Below are 16,431 nucleotides of genomic sequence, written 5' to 3' on the forward strand. Positions count from 1 at the left end.
AGAAGAAGGAGGTGGAGAAGGAGGAGGTGATGAAGGAGGAGGTGGAGAAGGTTGAAGCCTTCCTTCATCTCCACTTTGTTCTTTTAATCCTCCTCCTCCTCCTCCTCCTCCTGCTTCTCCTGGCTGTGGATCATATTCTGCCTGTGGATGAATAAAACCTTTAGACCGCCATCGTTTCAGTTGAACACCAGATAAAATCCAGGTTTTGGTTTTTTACTCACTTCACCTCCTGCGTTTAGTTTCATCAGCCCAAATATCAGCAGAGTGAGCAGAGGAGCTGAAACCATCTCTGCAAACACAAGCAGCTTTATTTACTCTTCACAAAACACTTTCCAGCTCAAACACTCAGACACATAGCACTGATATTTTCAAAATATGTTTTATAGTGTTATTTTTCTTCAGTTTTTTTAATCCTTTATTTCAGTTTTATTCACAGTCAGATCTCATATAATCCAAACTAAACCCTCATCTGTTCTGCAGCAGTCAGTAAGTCGGGCTTACCTTGTTCTGATGAGGCATCAAAGCAGCAAACACTTTTTCTTCATGACCTCTAAGCTTTTATAGATCGGAGGATGCGTCTCTCACTCACTGATAGCTGACAGGTTGAAGATAAGAAGCAACATCTGAAGAAGATTGGAGAAGGTTGTAGGACAATCCCTCCCGCTCATTTTGTGACCTGGTTATGAGTTTTGATTCTCACTGAGACTCAGATAAAGTTATCAGAACTACAAGACGACATGCTGAGTCGTGTTTCCTGTCATTTGGCTCTTGTCAGTTCAACTCCTCTTTTTTTAAGAAAAAGTCTTAGTATTATTGCTGACCTATTGACTCTTTAACTTTCAAAAATATCTTTAAAGCAAAAGCAGCACAATGTAAATGTGTTGCTGCACAAACCAGCACAAAAATAATCTAATTGATTGACACCAATTTTGTCTGATTTGAAGAAGGTGGGAGGGTTGGTTTACCTTTCATACCTTCTGAAAACATTTATAAATATCTTTAAAATAATAGCGGCACAAAGGAAAAACTTTGCTGCACAAAAGCAGCACAAATGTTAGACACCAATTTTCTTAGATTTGAAGAAAATGGGGGCCATTTTTACTGGCGTCCTTAAGTTTGCAGGACGGGGCTGGACTTTCAAATGTTCTCTCTAAAATTGTCCGTAGGTCTGAATGTGATCATGGCTGTCTTGGTGTTGCTCCTTGTTGGACTGGTTAGATGGACTGGAGTCAAACTCCAGCTGCCCAAGAGTCTGCATAGACAAGTGGACGACGGTTGTATGAGAGGAGAGTAGCTCACAACTTTACGGTTAGATCAGTGCGTCCAGCACAGCTGATGCTCATCACTCTGTAGACGCCATCAGGTCGAGTTCTGAGCTCACTCTCTTATAGCTGCGCTTTCATTAAACATGAAACTGCACAATAAATTCTTGTAATGTAAACATGCCGATTTATGTCGCAGAACTGCAATGGCACACAAGAACAACAGCCGAATGTTACTACTGGAGAAAACCACAAAGATGGCAACAGGAAGTAGTAGAAGAATGATGGTTTGTTTTGTTTTTGTTGGACAATGTGCAGCTGGCTCCACCAGAGCTCTCACATGTTCAGCATCCAACATGTTGAATCCATAGCTCTTCTATAAAACGGTTGACTATAATTTCCCCAAAATGCTGCATATGTAGCCGCTCCCAAGTAGGCGGGACTTGTTGCTGATGGCTGTTGAGCTCCATGGCTGAATTATGAATATTTCTCATGTAACTCTTTACATCTGTGGTGCCATGATTGACTCATTTATGTGTAATTTTAATTTTATCCTAAGGGAAACACATTAATCGCAAAATTAAGCTTTTTCAAGATTAGCATAATATAGACAAATATTTGTGCACATTTGTAATGGAAATAAAGCTGCTGGTTACTTCATCTTTATGTGTAAATCTGAGTGATTTACCCACTGTGCTGATTAACACAGTGTGTGTGGGGTATTGGTCTCACTTTGCTGCACAGGTTCTTGTGGTATCTTCTCCTGATGTAATGTGCATACTGCATGTATTCATCCCTTTTTCTATGAAGGCTCTTAAAGATTCTGGTGCAACCAATGACCTTCAGAAGTCACAAGCTGAGTGAAATGAAGTCCACCTGTGTGAGGTTATGCAGTCCTTCTCTACTCCCACTAACCAAAGGAGATCTCAAAACAAGTCAGAGACTAAGTTGTTCAGAAGTACAAATCAGGGTTGGGTTGTAAAAAGAAGGATTTTGTTGATGTGGTGGAGGTTTTAGCGTCGGTCGCTCTGGGTGAACTGTGTGAAACCCAGTGGATCAGCACCAGATGAAGTCCTGTGTGTCAGCAGGAGATTATCTGGATGATCAGCCTTATTGTGACCCAGTTGTCACCGTGTTCATTCTGGAACTGGTTGCCATGTTTGGAGTCGTTTTCCTGATAAGCATATCTTCCAGTGTGTTCTGATCTCGGTGCAGTAGAACGTATGCTTGGATAGATATCGCTCCCGGTGCGAATAAGTGTGTAAAAGAAAGTGTGTGTGTGTGTGTGTAATCTTTGTTTTCCAAAACTGCATACTTTGGGCAGTAAGAAACTGTGTGTGTAAACTCTCCTTTGCTGTAAAGAATAAATTCACAAGGTTTGTCTCTTCACCATTTTCTTTGGTTTCACATTAAAAACGTGAAAAATTATCCGGAGGATTTCCTCAACTTTAACCGAATAGGCCTGTTCATTAATCTGCACTGAGGGACAGGACTGGTTTCCAGGAGAGACTCAGCCTTGAAGCCATATTCACAACAATTAAGTTTTGTTTTTCACGCTTGAGAAAAGCTGTTTGTTTTTTTTCCAGCGCTGTCGGCATGGTTACGGTATGGCTGCAGTGAAGCTGCTTCCTGTTGATCCAGCAGGAAAAACAAGTTTGCTGGACTAATGGTTCATTTTAACTCTTTCCAAATGCTCCAAATGTCTTATTTCTCCTGAGATTTTAGATTTAAAGCACAATTTTACATCCAGGAAAGAACTGAAATATGACAAAAACAGTAATCCTGCATAAGCTGATGTGTTCTGTTCAAAACCCGATTAAAATGCAGCTTGCAAACAGAACCTTGCTTAAAGGAAATTAATTTGTTTCCATAAAAAAAAGAAAAAACGCTATTGATCGATGTGTTTGTTTACTGCTTTAGAAAAATGTTGCACGTCAGGCATCCTTGACATGAGTTCCTGTGAAAACAAAATATTTCCTTGTTACTGGAATAAAACATGAATGAGTGATGACTGGCCTCCATGGGGCACAGCCTCAGACTTAAGGTTACTGTATATAAACGGTTTAGTTGGGGAGAAAGTACTTATGCAAAACTCCAAATAAATAACAAAAACAATAGACAAGAATGTACTCTAGCAAAAGTACTAAGATTTTACTTGAGTAAGTTCTCTTACTTCTGAAATACTAAAAGTATTGAAAGTAAAAGTACTTGCTGCATGTTAATGCGATGGTCTGCAATATCATTGCTTACTAAACTTTCTTTAATACATCAGTAGCGTTGAGCCATTCTAGTGAACAACGCTGCAGGTGATGCATGTTTTTATTCATGGAGTTTAAAGCTGAACTTGAATCTGTGCGTCATAATTTCAGGGACCTGCAGAGTTAAACAACATTCAGGTAATTAAGGAAGAGGGATGGTTACACCTTTGAAAGTTATTATTTAACACAAATGAAAACTATCTCAATTTTCTGAAACTATTTTCAAAACTTAGACACAAGTCACTTTTTGAACCGGTAAACTCAAATAAGTCATTAATAACTTTCAAACTAACAAATAAAAACATGAATGTAGTATGTAGCGCGACACATTATTTAAATGTAGTGGAGTAGAAAATACAGATACTCCATGTAAAATCTAATGGATTCAAATCTTTAAATGTTTTAATTTTCCTTTGGTACATTTTAAGCTGTGAAATAAGCTGTGAAAGCTCTTCGACCTAATCCCGTCTAAACGTCATAAATGATTAATGTTCAGTCTTTATTGAAGCAGTATCTAGAGATGGGAGCATATCTGATCTGTTGATTGCTGCTCAGCTTAAGACCTTTATATGGTTAGAAAACAGAATTTTAGATACTCTGCTGGTAGATAAAACTTTGGTCATTATTAGGGAATTATGTTCAGGATGATTGTTGGTGACTTTTATTTCTCTTTGAACAAAACATACAGATTTCTGGTGTTTCCTGTGTAGAAATTAGGGATTTTTGAAACCATTAATGTCTTTATCTGCTCTATGAAATACCAGTTATTTTACTCTTGGATTAGTTCAATATTTAAAACCTTACTAATATCTCTGGAAACATGATGGAGATAACGATTCCTTCTGAATTTGCTTTTTCTCTGTTCTGTCAGATTGTGGACAAATTTAGTATCATGCAAAGGTTATCCCAGTAAATACAAAATGCTGTTGTAAATGATGAATTAATTTCAATCCTATCTATACATTTTGTTGAATTATAGCTTAACTTATAATACCCTGATGTAAATATATCTTTGATATTTCAGTCTGGAAATTGTCACCAAGTTGTTTCTAAGACCTTGGGATTCTGGAAAAGCAGAGAGAGAATAGTTATCTGTAAATGTGATGTGGATGTTTCTGCACCAGAGTCTGTGCTGCGTTGTCTGCGACTGGAGGTTCATGTTTTTGTTTATGCTTACTTATGTTGAATGAGATCCCCATAAGCATCAGCAATATGCAATGAACTACAAAAGGATTAAGATTTAGGCATAMATATCTGGTGTAGATGATGTGATATCTAATCATAAGAGCTCCTTCTCAAAGATGAAATGTTTAAAGCAAACTTTAGAAAAATAAAGCATAAGTTTTGCTTAGCAGCAGTATAAAATCCAACCTAATACTTTAAACCTGACATTAACATTCTGACTTCTGGAAAACAGAAAAAAGGTTAAATAAGCTCTAATAATCAGAAATGTGAAGAAGTATCTTCAGGATTGACCTCCTTCTGACCCTGACCCTTACCTTTACTCATTGTGGTCACAAGTAAAGTGGAACTGGCCGTTCTGCACGTTATTTTAAAGATTCCTTAGAGTTTTTCTTCAACTACTTGACCTCCTCAGTGAAGGAGCTCAAATAGTCTTGAACAATGCAAAGCCATTTACACATTCCTCCATCATCACAAGAAACACAATCCTGAGTTATTGCCTTTAGCAAAAATAACAAGTGAGTCTTTTCTTGACTTTTCAGAAATAAGATTGAAATACCCAGATTAGTTTGTCCTCTGCAGTTTTTCTTATATTAGTCATGCAACAGCCCAGGAGCAAAATGTGGAGAGAAAGAGGCCTGGGAGTTCCTGACATTGAGTGTGTGTGTATATGTGTGTGTGCGCGCATGTTCTTGCCTTTATCACATCATGGAGACTTCAATCTGTTTTCAGTCATGTCATGGGGACCTCCTCCCTCATGGGGACCTCAAAGTTGCTCCCCATAAGGAAGGTGGGTTTAAATGACTGTATAAGCCATTTTAAAGGTACTGGTGAAGTTTCAGCAATGGCCAATATCACATATTTTTCAGTCACTTTTGTGTTATGGTGTGTGACCCGATACTGCCCACTTAAATTTTCAGATTGGTACTGCACCTCATTGTAATTCACACACTTTTCCAAATATTGTCAGGTACCACCTTCTTCCTGGTCCCTAAAAAGAAAGTTATGGCAAGAACTTGAAATTATTTGGTTTAAAAGACAATATCAATGTAAAAGACAAAGTCCACATTGCCAACTGAAAACACAAAAAGCACAGTCCTGAGTTATTGCCTTTAGCAAAACTAATGAGTTAGTATTTTCTTGACTTTTCAGAAATAAGATTTAAATACCTAGATTAGTTTGTCCTCTGGAGTTTTTCTTATCTTAAGCATGCAACAGCCCAAGAGCGAAATGTGGAGAGAAAGAGGCCTGGGAGTACCTGACAGTGAGTGTGTGTGTGTGTGTGTGTGTGTGTGTGTGTGTGTGTGTGTGTGTGTGTGTGTGTGTGTGTGTTTTGGGCCTTCTGGTGGTCTATTGCCAACCACCCAACCAACCAACCAACCAAGTTTATGTGAATAGCGCATTTCACCAAAAAAGCTGTTCTTTACATCATAAGTTCTTTACATCATAAAAACACAAAAACAAAAAGTCATAAAAACAAAGTGCTCATAAATATAATCAAATTGGTGTCATCAATATAATGTTGATCAATGTTCCATTTACTATGGTTCAAAGCAACTTTAAACAGGTGGGATTTAACCTTGATTTAAAGGAACTCATTGTTTTGGCTGTTTTGCAGATTTCTGGAAATTTGTTCCAGATTTGTGTGGCATCAAAACTGATTGCTGCTTCTCCATGTTTGGTTCTGGTTCTGGATACTGAGCAGAACCAGAATCTGAGCGGTCATATAAGTGATTTATAAGCTACCAGCAGTAGTTTAAATTATGTTCTCTAAGTGAAGGACTATAGAACTGGGTGATGTAGAACTGGATGGTGTAGAACTGTGTGGTGCAGAACTAGGTGATGTAGAACTGGGTGATGTAGAACTGGGTGATGTTTTCTAGTCAGAGAGGAGCTTCACATCTTGCAGAGATTATCATGATGGCAAAAATGATTTTTGTTTAACTCGTCATACAAAGAAAACAAAGTGTGTTTACTTTTCAATAAAAGAACCATTACAGTTCTTGTATATTCAGATCAATTGGGATTCTATTGAACAAGAATCACAAGAGCTTTAGTTCTGTGTTTTCTTCCATCTCTTTCAGGTGTTTGCCTGCTCATACACACACACATGCAAAGCTAAGGAAATAGTAGGGAACGCTCTACGTGATTATGTATACAGTCAGAACTAAATTTCATCATAAAATATATTAGAAGAACAGAATTTTAAGCAAGTTTTCCTTTTGGGTTTGTTGAGTCAAATTTTACCTTATTATGATGAAGAATCAAAGCAGCAGCAGAAACCAGATTGACTGGAAGCAGTGTGCCTACAACCAGGGTTTATATCCCTTCACTGATGATCTGACAGAGGAACAAAATGTGTTTATCCAGCCAACAATTCATCCTGTTAAAGTTTTCAGACCAGAAGACCATGCTGGTGATGGTGATAGCGATGTGTAAGGTTTTATCAAATTATGGAAATATTTCAGTGCTGTGCTTAGATGATTCAAGTAGCTGTAAAAATGTACTTTGAAATGGTATAAATTCAACAGTATGAATTTATTTTTAGTGCCCATGTTTTTGATTCAGTTTCACTAGCAACACTCAGGATAAAGTGCAGCCAAACTTAGAAGCAGATCACTGGTAGGGTCCAGATGCATTATGGGAAACAACAAGCATAAAACTAGTTTGGTCTCTTCACATGTCAGAGGTCAGATATCCAGCTAGAAGCTGGTTATCTATTGTGCAGCAATGTGCAGTTGTTTTTGTCCAGTTGGTTCCATGGTTATCAGCCGTTGTGATGATGTRGAGAACTCTCTGTTTGGATCAGCTGTTCTTGAACGTYTCCTGTTTTCTCCATCAGGACAGTGCCAATGTGCGACAGTGTACTGGGTGCAATGTACTGTTGAAATGTACATCAGTACTTTATTGATGTTCTTAGTCAACTAAACTGTCTTGCATTACTTCCTTCAAGGAACAGGCCACTTCTGAATTTGAAGAGGATTTTATGCAGAAAAGTATGAAAATGAAATTAGAAAAATTCTCCAAATACAAATCATACTATGGTCAAATAAATAGTATAGTTTATATGGTTCATTTAAACTTGTAATTCCCCTTAGATAAAGATAGATAAGACTGAAATATGTTCATGTTCAGACATGTTGCTGGACAAGATAATTGTGAATTTGACTCTTGCCAAACTTTACAGAATGATTAAGGCTGACATGTCCCACTATTGGGAGCAATTTAGTCAGGATTGTCAAAGGATTGAGAAAGACACAATTTTGTGAAAAAACCCAGAGTGAGGCAGATGAAGATATGGCCATTCATGAAGTGTATGAAATGTTGAGAACAATACAAAGACGCATTCAAAAAAAATCACAGCTCATTTGAATGAGAGTGTGATGTTTTAGGATTTTTTTAAAGTTTGGATGTCAGATGAAGCATTTTTCCATTTTTGTAAATAAGTCCCACAAACCTCAGCCAACCATGACCATATTAAATATGGAAGGTAAGACTTATCGCGTGAAAGTATATGGAAAGATCAGCGTTCTCACAGACATTCAACCAACTTCCTCCACCAGTTCCTTCCTGTTCAGACTGGAAACAGTTTCTAAACTGCCTTCATAGTTTGGAAGGAGTTTGTCAAAGTTTTCATCCCCATCAGGCTGTTTATAGCAAACAAAGGCAAACTGAGCAAAATGTAAATGCAAGTCAAGTTTATTGAGGAAAAGTTGAAATAAAATCAAAAAGGATGAAGATTGGAGAAGAAAAACAAATAAAATGCTAAGAAAACTGAAAGACACTGAAGAGAGATGAAGCTGCACATGAGTGGATCACAACGTCTGTAGATGTTACTGATTATGATGCATTTCATCCTCAGTGCAGCAGATCGGATGGTCGCTTCAGGGCCGATTATTTTAAAACGGCTCTGGAAAATATTAACAATATAATTTCAGTAGAATGCATTTTAGACATCAGAAAGTAAAATATCACCAGTTCTAAACCTGCAACAAGGCCTCCGGAGAGTCAAGTCTGGTTTTCTGACTTTGGTTAAAAAATTAAATGTATTCTTTCTAAATAAATACAGAAAGTCCCAGGCTAGGATTCCAACCCAGGACCTTTTTGCCTGCAAGGCATTAGTGCTACTGACTGTGTTACTGAGCTGGACTGGAACATTAAAACTGATGAGGGAAAAGTTTTAACCAGACTAGACAAAACTTGCTCCACAGGATCGCCATGGCAACCAAACTCCAAGTCTTGATATTTTGTCTGTGATTCTAACTTTTTTTTATTAAAAAAGAAGAAACAAAGAACAAAAGGGATGAATTTAGAATCTTTAAAAAACCCCACAAAATTATTTCAGTTAATGAACTTGCCAATTGAATATCTGGGTTTGTTAATCAAGTTAAAAACATGGCAAATAAAGCTGCTTCTGATGGAGGGAAGGAAATTTAAATCACATGAATAGAACAAATGTAATATTAATACTTTTCAATGTTGTTCTTGAATTTTAGAAAGATTTTAGTGAAAGTAGACCATAAACTCACATTGGCAAAAATATTTCACCTCCAGGTACTTGTAGGTCCCAACACAGGGATCTCTGAAAACAGAGGTACTGGCAAAGATAGCGCACGCCGATTTCCCGTTGCATCTGTGGATTCAGATCAAAGTCAGTTTCCTAGAAATTGTGATTTGACATTTCTTGGATTTATTAATTCATATAAAGTTTGAAAAACCTTTTTGTAAGGATTTCAGTTTTTCTGTGTGTTTAGTTAGGTTTCTGTAAGTTCAGTTTTCCTGTCTACCCTTGATTGATCCCAGCTGTGTCTAGTACCCTTGATTACCCTCTGTGTATTTATACCAACCTGTGTTTCTTGTTCTCGGCCAGGTCCTTGTCAAGACTGTCTAGTCTCTTGTCTGCCGTCTATTGATTACCGTTTACCAGTTGATACGAGAGAGTAGCGCCAAGCTTTTGGTCATCTGTGCTCCCTGGATTTTTGTGTTTTTCATCATTAAACCACCACCATCATCTTCAACTAACTGGGTCCTAACCCATTTATCTTCATCGTCTTCATCTCCTCTCCATGACACCTTTAGGAAAGACTGAAGTTCTGTACCTCCTACCAACTTCATATATTTCCTTTTTGCAGTCAGTATCGTCTGTCTGGTTGTCAGGTATCCCATCGGAGCAAGTCGTCCGATCACTGCGTCCATATTTGGCACTGGTCACAGTTATAGACCCAGTTTCTGTTGGAAGACAGAAGAAGAAATGTTGGAAAACTGAATATATTCATGGTGTAATGCTCCAGAACAATCAGTAAAACCAGTGACCTTACCACATACTAGTCCAGCCATTGATTCCTCACATGCCACAATGGATCTTATTGTTGGGGACGGCCTAGGTTCTGTCATATGAGAAATTCAGATCATATTAATTTTAAGACACTGAAATGTTCAACTATCCATGACCTAATGCAAAATTTATGTTTCATGATTTTAGATGCTTTTCAATGTTGTTCTTGAATTTTAGAAAGGAAGTCAGATCATAAACTCACCTTCACAAACATATTTCACCTCCAGGTACTTGTAGGTCCCGACACAGGGATCTCTGAACAGAGAGCTCCTGGCTAAGACAAGGCACATCGATTTCCCGTTGCATCTGTGGATTCAGATCCAAGTCAGTTTCCTAGAAATTGTGACTTGGTGTTTCTTTGATTCATTAATTCATATACAGTTTGAAAAGCCTTTAGGAAAGACTGAAGCTCTGTACCTCTCAAACACTAAATCTGCCCTTGTAGTACAATCAGTATCCATTGTCTGGTCGTAAGGTATCCCATTGGAGCAAGTCGTCTGATCGCTGCGTCCATATTTAGCACTGGTCACAGTTATAGACCCAGTTTCTGTTGGAAGACAGAAGAAGAAATGTTGGAAAACTGAATGTATTCATGGTGTAATGCTCCAGAACAATCAGTAAAACCAGTGACTTTACCACACACTAATCCAGCCATTGATTCCTCACATGCCACAATGGATCTTATTGGTGGGAATGACCTAGGTTCTGCTAAATGAGATTCAGATCATATTAATATCAGACACTGAAAAGTTCAGCTATTCTTGATCTACTGCAAAATTTATGTTTCATAATTGTAGATTCAATAATCTTGTTTTCATGCTAAAACCTGCAAAACTAACTTTTCAGTTTTTGAAAACCACGTCCTGCCTGTTAAAAAACAAAACAACAAAAAAACAAAATTAATCACAATTGGAAACGACAGAGGAATTTTACTTCAAGCTTCTTGGAGCTGAAAGCATCGAATTAAAATCTGGTTAGCAACTGAATGACAAGAAAACTATAATTGCTAAATAAAACCAGTAAAATAATGTTTTTAACAACAGATATTCAAACCACAAAGAGAAGAGAAGGTTTTCACTCACATTGATTTCCAGGATGAATCCACAAAGGAACAAAGTAAAAAGGACGAATGTCATCTGTATGAAAATAGGAAACATTCAGTTATTCTGAGATATGACTGAGAAAAACTCAATGATTTTCTGAAATATTTTCAACRATCTGCTGAACTAAATGGCACATTTTAATGAATAAATATGAACATAAAAGCTTTCAGTAAGATACTATTCTTTTTTGTAAGTTTAAACCTTACTATAACTATATGTATACTATAGGTTGACATTTTCCAGTTCTCAGTCAAATCTTACCTTGTTGTGATGAAGAATAAAAGCAGCAGCAGCAGCAGGACTCACTGGAAGCAGTGTGCCTTCAACCAGGGAATGGAGGCTTTATAAACCTTCACTGATGATCTGACAGAGGAACAAAATGTCTTTAGTCCTTCAACAATTCAGCCTGTGGAGTTTTTCTGACCTGAAGTTCAGGTTGGTGATGGTGTGTCACACCTGAAGCCATTTCTCCTCCTTTCTGGTGATAAATCACTGATCATCTCTTCATRGCCCCCAGCCCAGTGTTGGAAAATTAGTTTAATTAATTTAATTTAATGCTAGCTTTAACTTTAGTGCATGTTGAAATATTAGACTGATCCTGATTGTTTTGAGTAGGCCTTAGTTTAGGTTAGATTTAGACTCATAGTTTAATCAATATATAACTTAATCAGTAGAACATTTTTATTAGATATAATAATCATAATTTGATTAAAATTAGTAGTCTCATTAGTAGTTTTTTATATTGGATCACATTCTTAAGATTATATAAGTCATATATTCATTTGAAAAGGTTTTAGTACATTATAACCAAAGGAGCTGAAAACTAATCAGAAAATATTGAGTGAAACAGATGTTTTGGTATTGAAACTGCTCATATTTGTTTTATCAGAGTTTCATTAGAATACATTTATTAGGTGAGGAAAAATACAAATATCTATTTTAGACCTTGCTGAATGACCTAGTTAGACAAAATATTATTCTTTTAAACTGAAGCAGTTGAGGCAGTCAATCAATCACTTCTGTTTTACAGAAAACATATTTGTAAAACTATTTTGTAAAATTATATCTTTATCATTTTTTTAGACATGTTAATTTTTAATATATTAAATTGATACATTTGAAATGTTCATTATTACAATAGAAACTACTACTTATCTAACTAGTTAACTAATAATTAATGGGTGATACACCTCGAAACCCATTTAGTGAATTTAAGTTAAAAGTCATGCAACCTCCTTTGCTCAAAAAATAAAAAGATTCAAAACTCAAAATTTGCTCAATAAAATAACTCAATTTATCTCCCCCTTTTTTCTGTAACAGAACCTCAGTGGACAGTGTTCTGGTCCAGAAACTCCAAAGAAAACCGCGCTGGTCATTCAGGTTAAGTCAGCTGCTATTGCTAACCTTTGTTTTATGAAATGCTTTGATCCCTATTCCCTAACAATGTAATGAATGCTGTTACCATCATCACACCTCAGTTACAGATTTTAGTTTATGCTGAGATTAAATAAGATTGAAATACCGAGATTAGTTTGTCCTCTGGAGTTTTTCTTATCTTAATCATGCAACAGCCCAAGAGCGAAATGTGGAGAGAAAGAGGCCTCGGAGTTTCTGACAGACTGGACTGTGTGTGTGTGTGTGTGTAGGTGTGTGTGTGTGTGTGTGTGTGTGNTAAAATTGGCCCTGACAATTACTGTTGGTGTCATGGGCGGAGCCAAGCACCTCATTATCGTTTGTCCTTTTAATACAGCATTGGGTCACATTCTTATATTTTGAGTTCTGAAGTGTGTATCTAAATTTTTAAGTGAGATCTATGTTGTGTARCTCTAACAAGATTTTTGACAACTTACTACGTCTTTCTAGCATAAGTGGAAAGGKGTGTCCGTTTAGTGTTGCAAAAAACTGGTTTGAAAAAAGTGTCCTGCTAGTACACCAAAACCAGTAGGGGTGTGTGTGTGTGTGTGTGTGTGTGTGTGTGTGTGTGTGTGTGTGTGTGTGTGTGTGTGTGTGTGTATGAGCATGCAAACAGCTAAGAGATGGAAGAAAACAGAACTAAACCTCTTGTGATTCTTGTTCAATAGAATAAGAATGATCTGAATATACAAGGACTGTAATGGTTCTTTCTTTATTGAAAAACAAACAGACTTTACTTTCTTTGTAATATGAGTGAAACAAAAATCATTTTGCCATGACGATAATCTCTGCAAGATGTGAAGCTCTTCTCTGACTAGAGAACATCACCCAGTTCTACATCACCCGGTTCTACATCACCCGGCTCTACACCACCCAGTTCTACAGTTCTTCACTGAGAGAACATAATTTAAACTACTTCTGGTAGTTTATAAATCACTTATCTGACCAAAGATCTGCTGCTGCTGGATCAACCGTCCAGACCTCTCAGGTTCTGGTTCTGTTCTGCATGCAGAACCAGAAGCAAACATGGAGAAGCAGCATTCAGTTTTGATGCACCACAAATCTGGAACAAACTTCCAGAAAACTGCAAAACAGCCGAAACACTGAGTTCCTTTAAACCAAGGTTAAACCCACATGTTTAAAGTTGCTTTGAGCCGTAATAAATGGAACAATCTAAAACATTCTGATGATTATTTATGATCGCTCAGTTTTTATGACTTTTTGTTTTGGTGTTTTTATGATGTAAAGAACTTTTGAGAGCTTTTGGTGGAATGTGATATACAAATAAGGTTAGACGGACGGACAATTGATTGATTGATTGATAATAGACCACCAGAAGGCTCAAAACTCTGATGGTAGTTTTATATTTAGATTCCTATATAACATAAAACACCCACCCACACACACACACACACACACACACACACACACACACACACACACACACACCCCCACACACACACACACGTGCAAAGCTAAGGTTAAAGGACATGACACAGTAGGAAATGCCCTACGTGGTTGTGTATACAGAGTCAACATCATCTTATTGTTTTAAATTATTATTTCACTTTCCAATAGTTTTTTAATGAATAGTTCATATAAACTGTTGTTTATATAAACAATAGTTTAAATGAATAGTTCATATAAACTATTGTTTATACGAACAATGGTTTTTATATAAAAGCCCATCTAGGAACACGAGCTGTGAATTAGCTTGTGCTGTAAACACTATGAAGCAAACATGGAACTGCTGCTCTGTTCTGTCTGTCTGAGTCAATGTGTGTCTGTCTCTATCAAATAAACTTAAATGAAATTAAAGGTCCTATGAGGTCCAGCAGAGGGGGCATGACTTAGATACTCTATAGTGGTATTATGTGAAAAGCTGAAAGGAATTTGAGTAGGTGAGGTTTTGGGATGTTTCTCATCCATCCATCCATCGATCCATCCATCCATCCATCCCATCCATCCATCCATCCATCCATCCATCCATCCATCCATCCATCCATCCATCCATCCATCCATCCATCCATCCATCCATCCATCTTCTTACCCCCTTGTCCCTCAGTGAGGTTGGGAGGGTTGCTGGTGCCTCTCAGGCCAACGTTCCGGGCCAGAGGAGGTGGGGTCACCCTGGACAGGTCGCCAGGCCTGTTCCTCATTATTTAGTTAAATATTTCTGACCAGGTATCAATAAATTACTTATTAATATCCACTTCTAGATGTGACGGCCATGTGGATTATTGTATTTCTCCCAGTTCTCCCAGTTCCACTTGGTCGTGGCCCCAGTGACCTCTACATAATCTGCTTGGTAAATTCTCATTTGAGCATCTAAGAGCCACTCAGCTATGGGAACATTCAGTTTGTATTTACCAGAGTCTCATTGAAGGTGAAATAACAAAAAGGAATTCACGGATGTATTTGTTACTAACTACAAACACTGACAAGGGTTGCTTGCTAACAGTTTGGGGTTGGCCAGCAGAGTTCAGTTACCAGCCCAGCTCCTGTGAACTGAGAGGAATACATTGATAATCTTAAAAACTAGATTATTTAATGTAAGGCCATGAACATGTTCTTCTTTGTGCTTTTTGTTTTATTTTGAGTGAAGCAGCTTACAAAGAGAAGCAGTTGGAGAGAAAGGCTATCTTTAAGGTTGATATAACAGGAAGGAAAATAAAGAGATTTTCAAACTTGAGTTATTACTTTATTTATCATGTTTAATTGTAATTCAAGTTATTTTCTGCTAGATTCTTGAGGAAGCTAAGATCCTTCCAGGTTTGCAGCAAGATGCTGCAGAWCTTCTCTCAGTCTGTTGGAGCAGCAGCATCAGAGCCTTCATCAGCCTCCTGATGAAGAAGGAGACGTCTGCTTCTATTTTGGGCGTGACTGGGGAACATCTGGACATGATGATGATGATGATGATGATGATGATGATGCACAAAAAATTATTCATAAAATCAAGAAAACTATGGACGACCCTGACATCCTCTTCAGACTGTCTTGGGAAGAGTGTCTTCAGTCAGATGCTTCTTCAGATTTGCTGTAATACAGACTGCTACAGGAGATCGTTCCGGTCAACAGCCATCAGCATCAATTTGAATTAATGACTTTCAGCAACATTTCATTTCCCCTTGGGATCAATAAAGTATTTTTGGATTTGAAGTCAGAAGATTGGAACCTGTTGTTGATTCATTCATAGATATTTGAGGCATGTGGCTCTTGATTAAATGCTTGATGGGTTGAGGTGTTTCACTCATCTGTAAGTGTTCTCTACAAAGGATGCACCAGTTGGTGCATTTTAAAATATGTACTTCTATGTACTTGTTTTGTTAAGTGCAGTTGGTTTACATGCTTTTTGAAGTATTGATAACTAATTAGATTTTAAAGTGTAGATGCTGATGGCTATTGGAAGAAGAGATCTCTTGTAGCAGTCTGTATTTCAGTGAGTCAGGAGAAGCCTCTGACCAAGACAGTCTCATGAAGAGGACAGTCAGGGTTGTCCAAACCTGAAGAAATAATGTGTTTTATTCTGTTATGATGAATTTTTATCTTTTAAACAAAAAATGAAACAAAGGAAGCAAAAGCACAATAAACAAATATGTAAATAAAAATAAAAACAGAATTTAGTACAGAGTACTTTTTAAAGTTTAAAGAAAAAAATAATTATTTTATATTTAATTAATTTTCCAATTTAATATCCTGCATTTGTTAATCAGGCTAAATAATGAATAAAACTGCTACTGATGGCTTTTTGCTTAGAAAAGGCAAAACATTAAAATAAGCAGAAAAACATCCATAAAGTTGCTGTTTGTGCTGCACCAAGTTTTTAAAGCTGTTCCTGTTTGTAGACAGATTTTAGTGAAGTGAGAGCCTGAACTCAC

At 37.2% G+C, this 16,431-nt stretch overlaps 1 protein-coding gene and 1 long non-coding RNA gene across 2 annotated transcripts; both read right to left on the minus strand.

Annotated features, from left to right (window-relative positions):
- Positions 1-8: 8 nt before the first annotated feature.
- On the minus strand, positions 9-647 carry LOC103468064 (uncharacterized). The gene is made up of 3 exons (XR_534149.1): positions 502-647; positions 222-289; positions 9-141 (listed from the first exon to the last, which is right to left on the minus strand). It is a non-coding gene; the product is annotated as an uncharacterized LOC103468064 (long non-coding RNA).
- Positions 648-8,408: 7,761 nt separating this feature from the next.
- LOC103468068 (L-rhamnose-binding lectin CSL2-like) lies at positions 8,409-11,453 on the minus strand. The gene is made up of 10 exons (XM_008414909.2): positions 11,402-11,453; positions 11,120-11,173; positions 10,877-10,904; positions 10,674-10,745; positions 10,455-10,584; positions 10,240-10,343; positions 10,021-10,089; positions 9,802-9,931; positions 9,232-9,335; positions 8,409-8,612 (listed from the first exon to the last, which is right to left on the minus strand). Coding segments are annotated over exons 2-10 (693 nt in total). The 5' UTR covers positions 11,402-11,453; the 3' UTR covers positions 8,409-8,610.
- Positions 11,454-16,431: the final 4,978 nt, after the last annotated feature.

Source organism: Poecilia reticulata, linkage group LG7, assembly GCF_000633615.1.
Source record: "Poecilia reticulata strain Guanapo linkage group LG7, Guppy_female_1.0+MT, whole genome shotgun sequence".
Classification (NCBI taxonomy): Eukaryota; Metazoa; Chordata; class Actinopteri; order Cyprinodontiformes; family Poeciliidae; genus Poecilia; species Poecilia reticulata.

Excerpts from the sequence above, each read along its gene's own strand:
- LOC103468068 (XM_008414909.2), bottom strand. The coding sequence starts at position 11,173 with ATGACATTCGTCCTTTTTACTTTGTTCCTTTGTGGATTCATCCTGGAA. Across the intron at positions 10,344-10,454 it reads GCAGATTTAGTGTTTGAGAG|ATGCAACGGGAAATCGATGT; the intron begins GTACAGAGCTTC and ends CTGAATCCACAG. Across the intron at positions 10,090-10,239 it reads GGTGAAATATGTTTGTGAAG|AACCTAGGCCGTCCCCAACA; the intron begins GTGAGTTTATGA and ends CTCATATGACAG.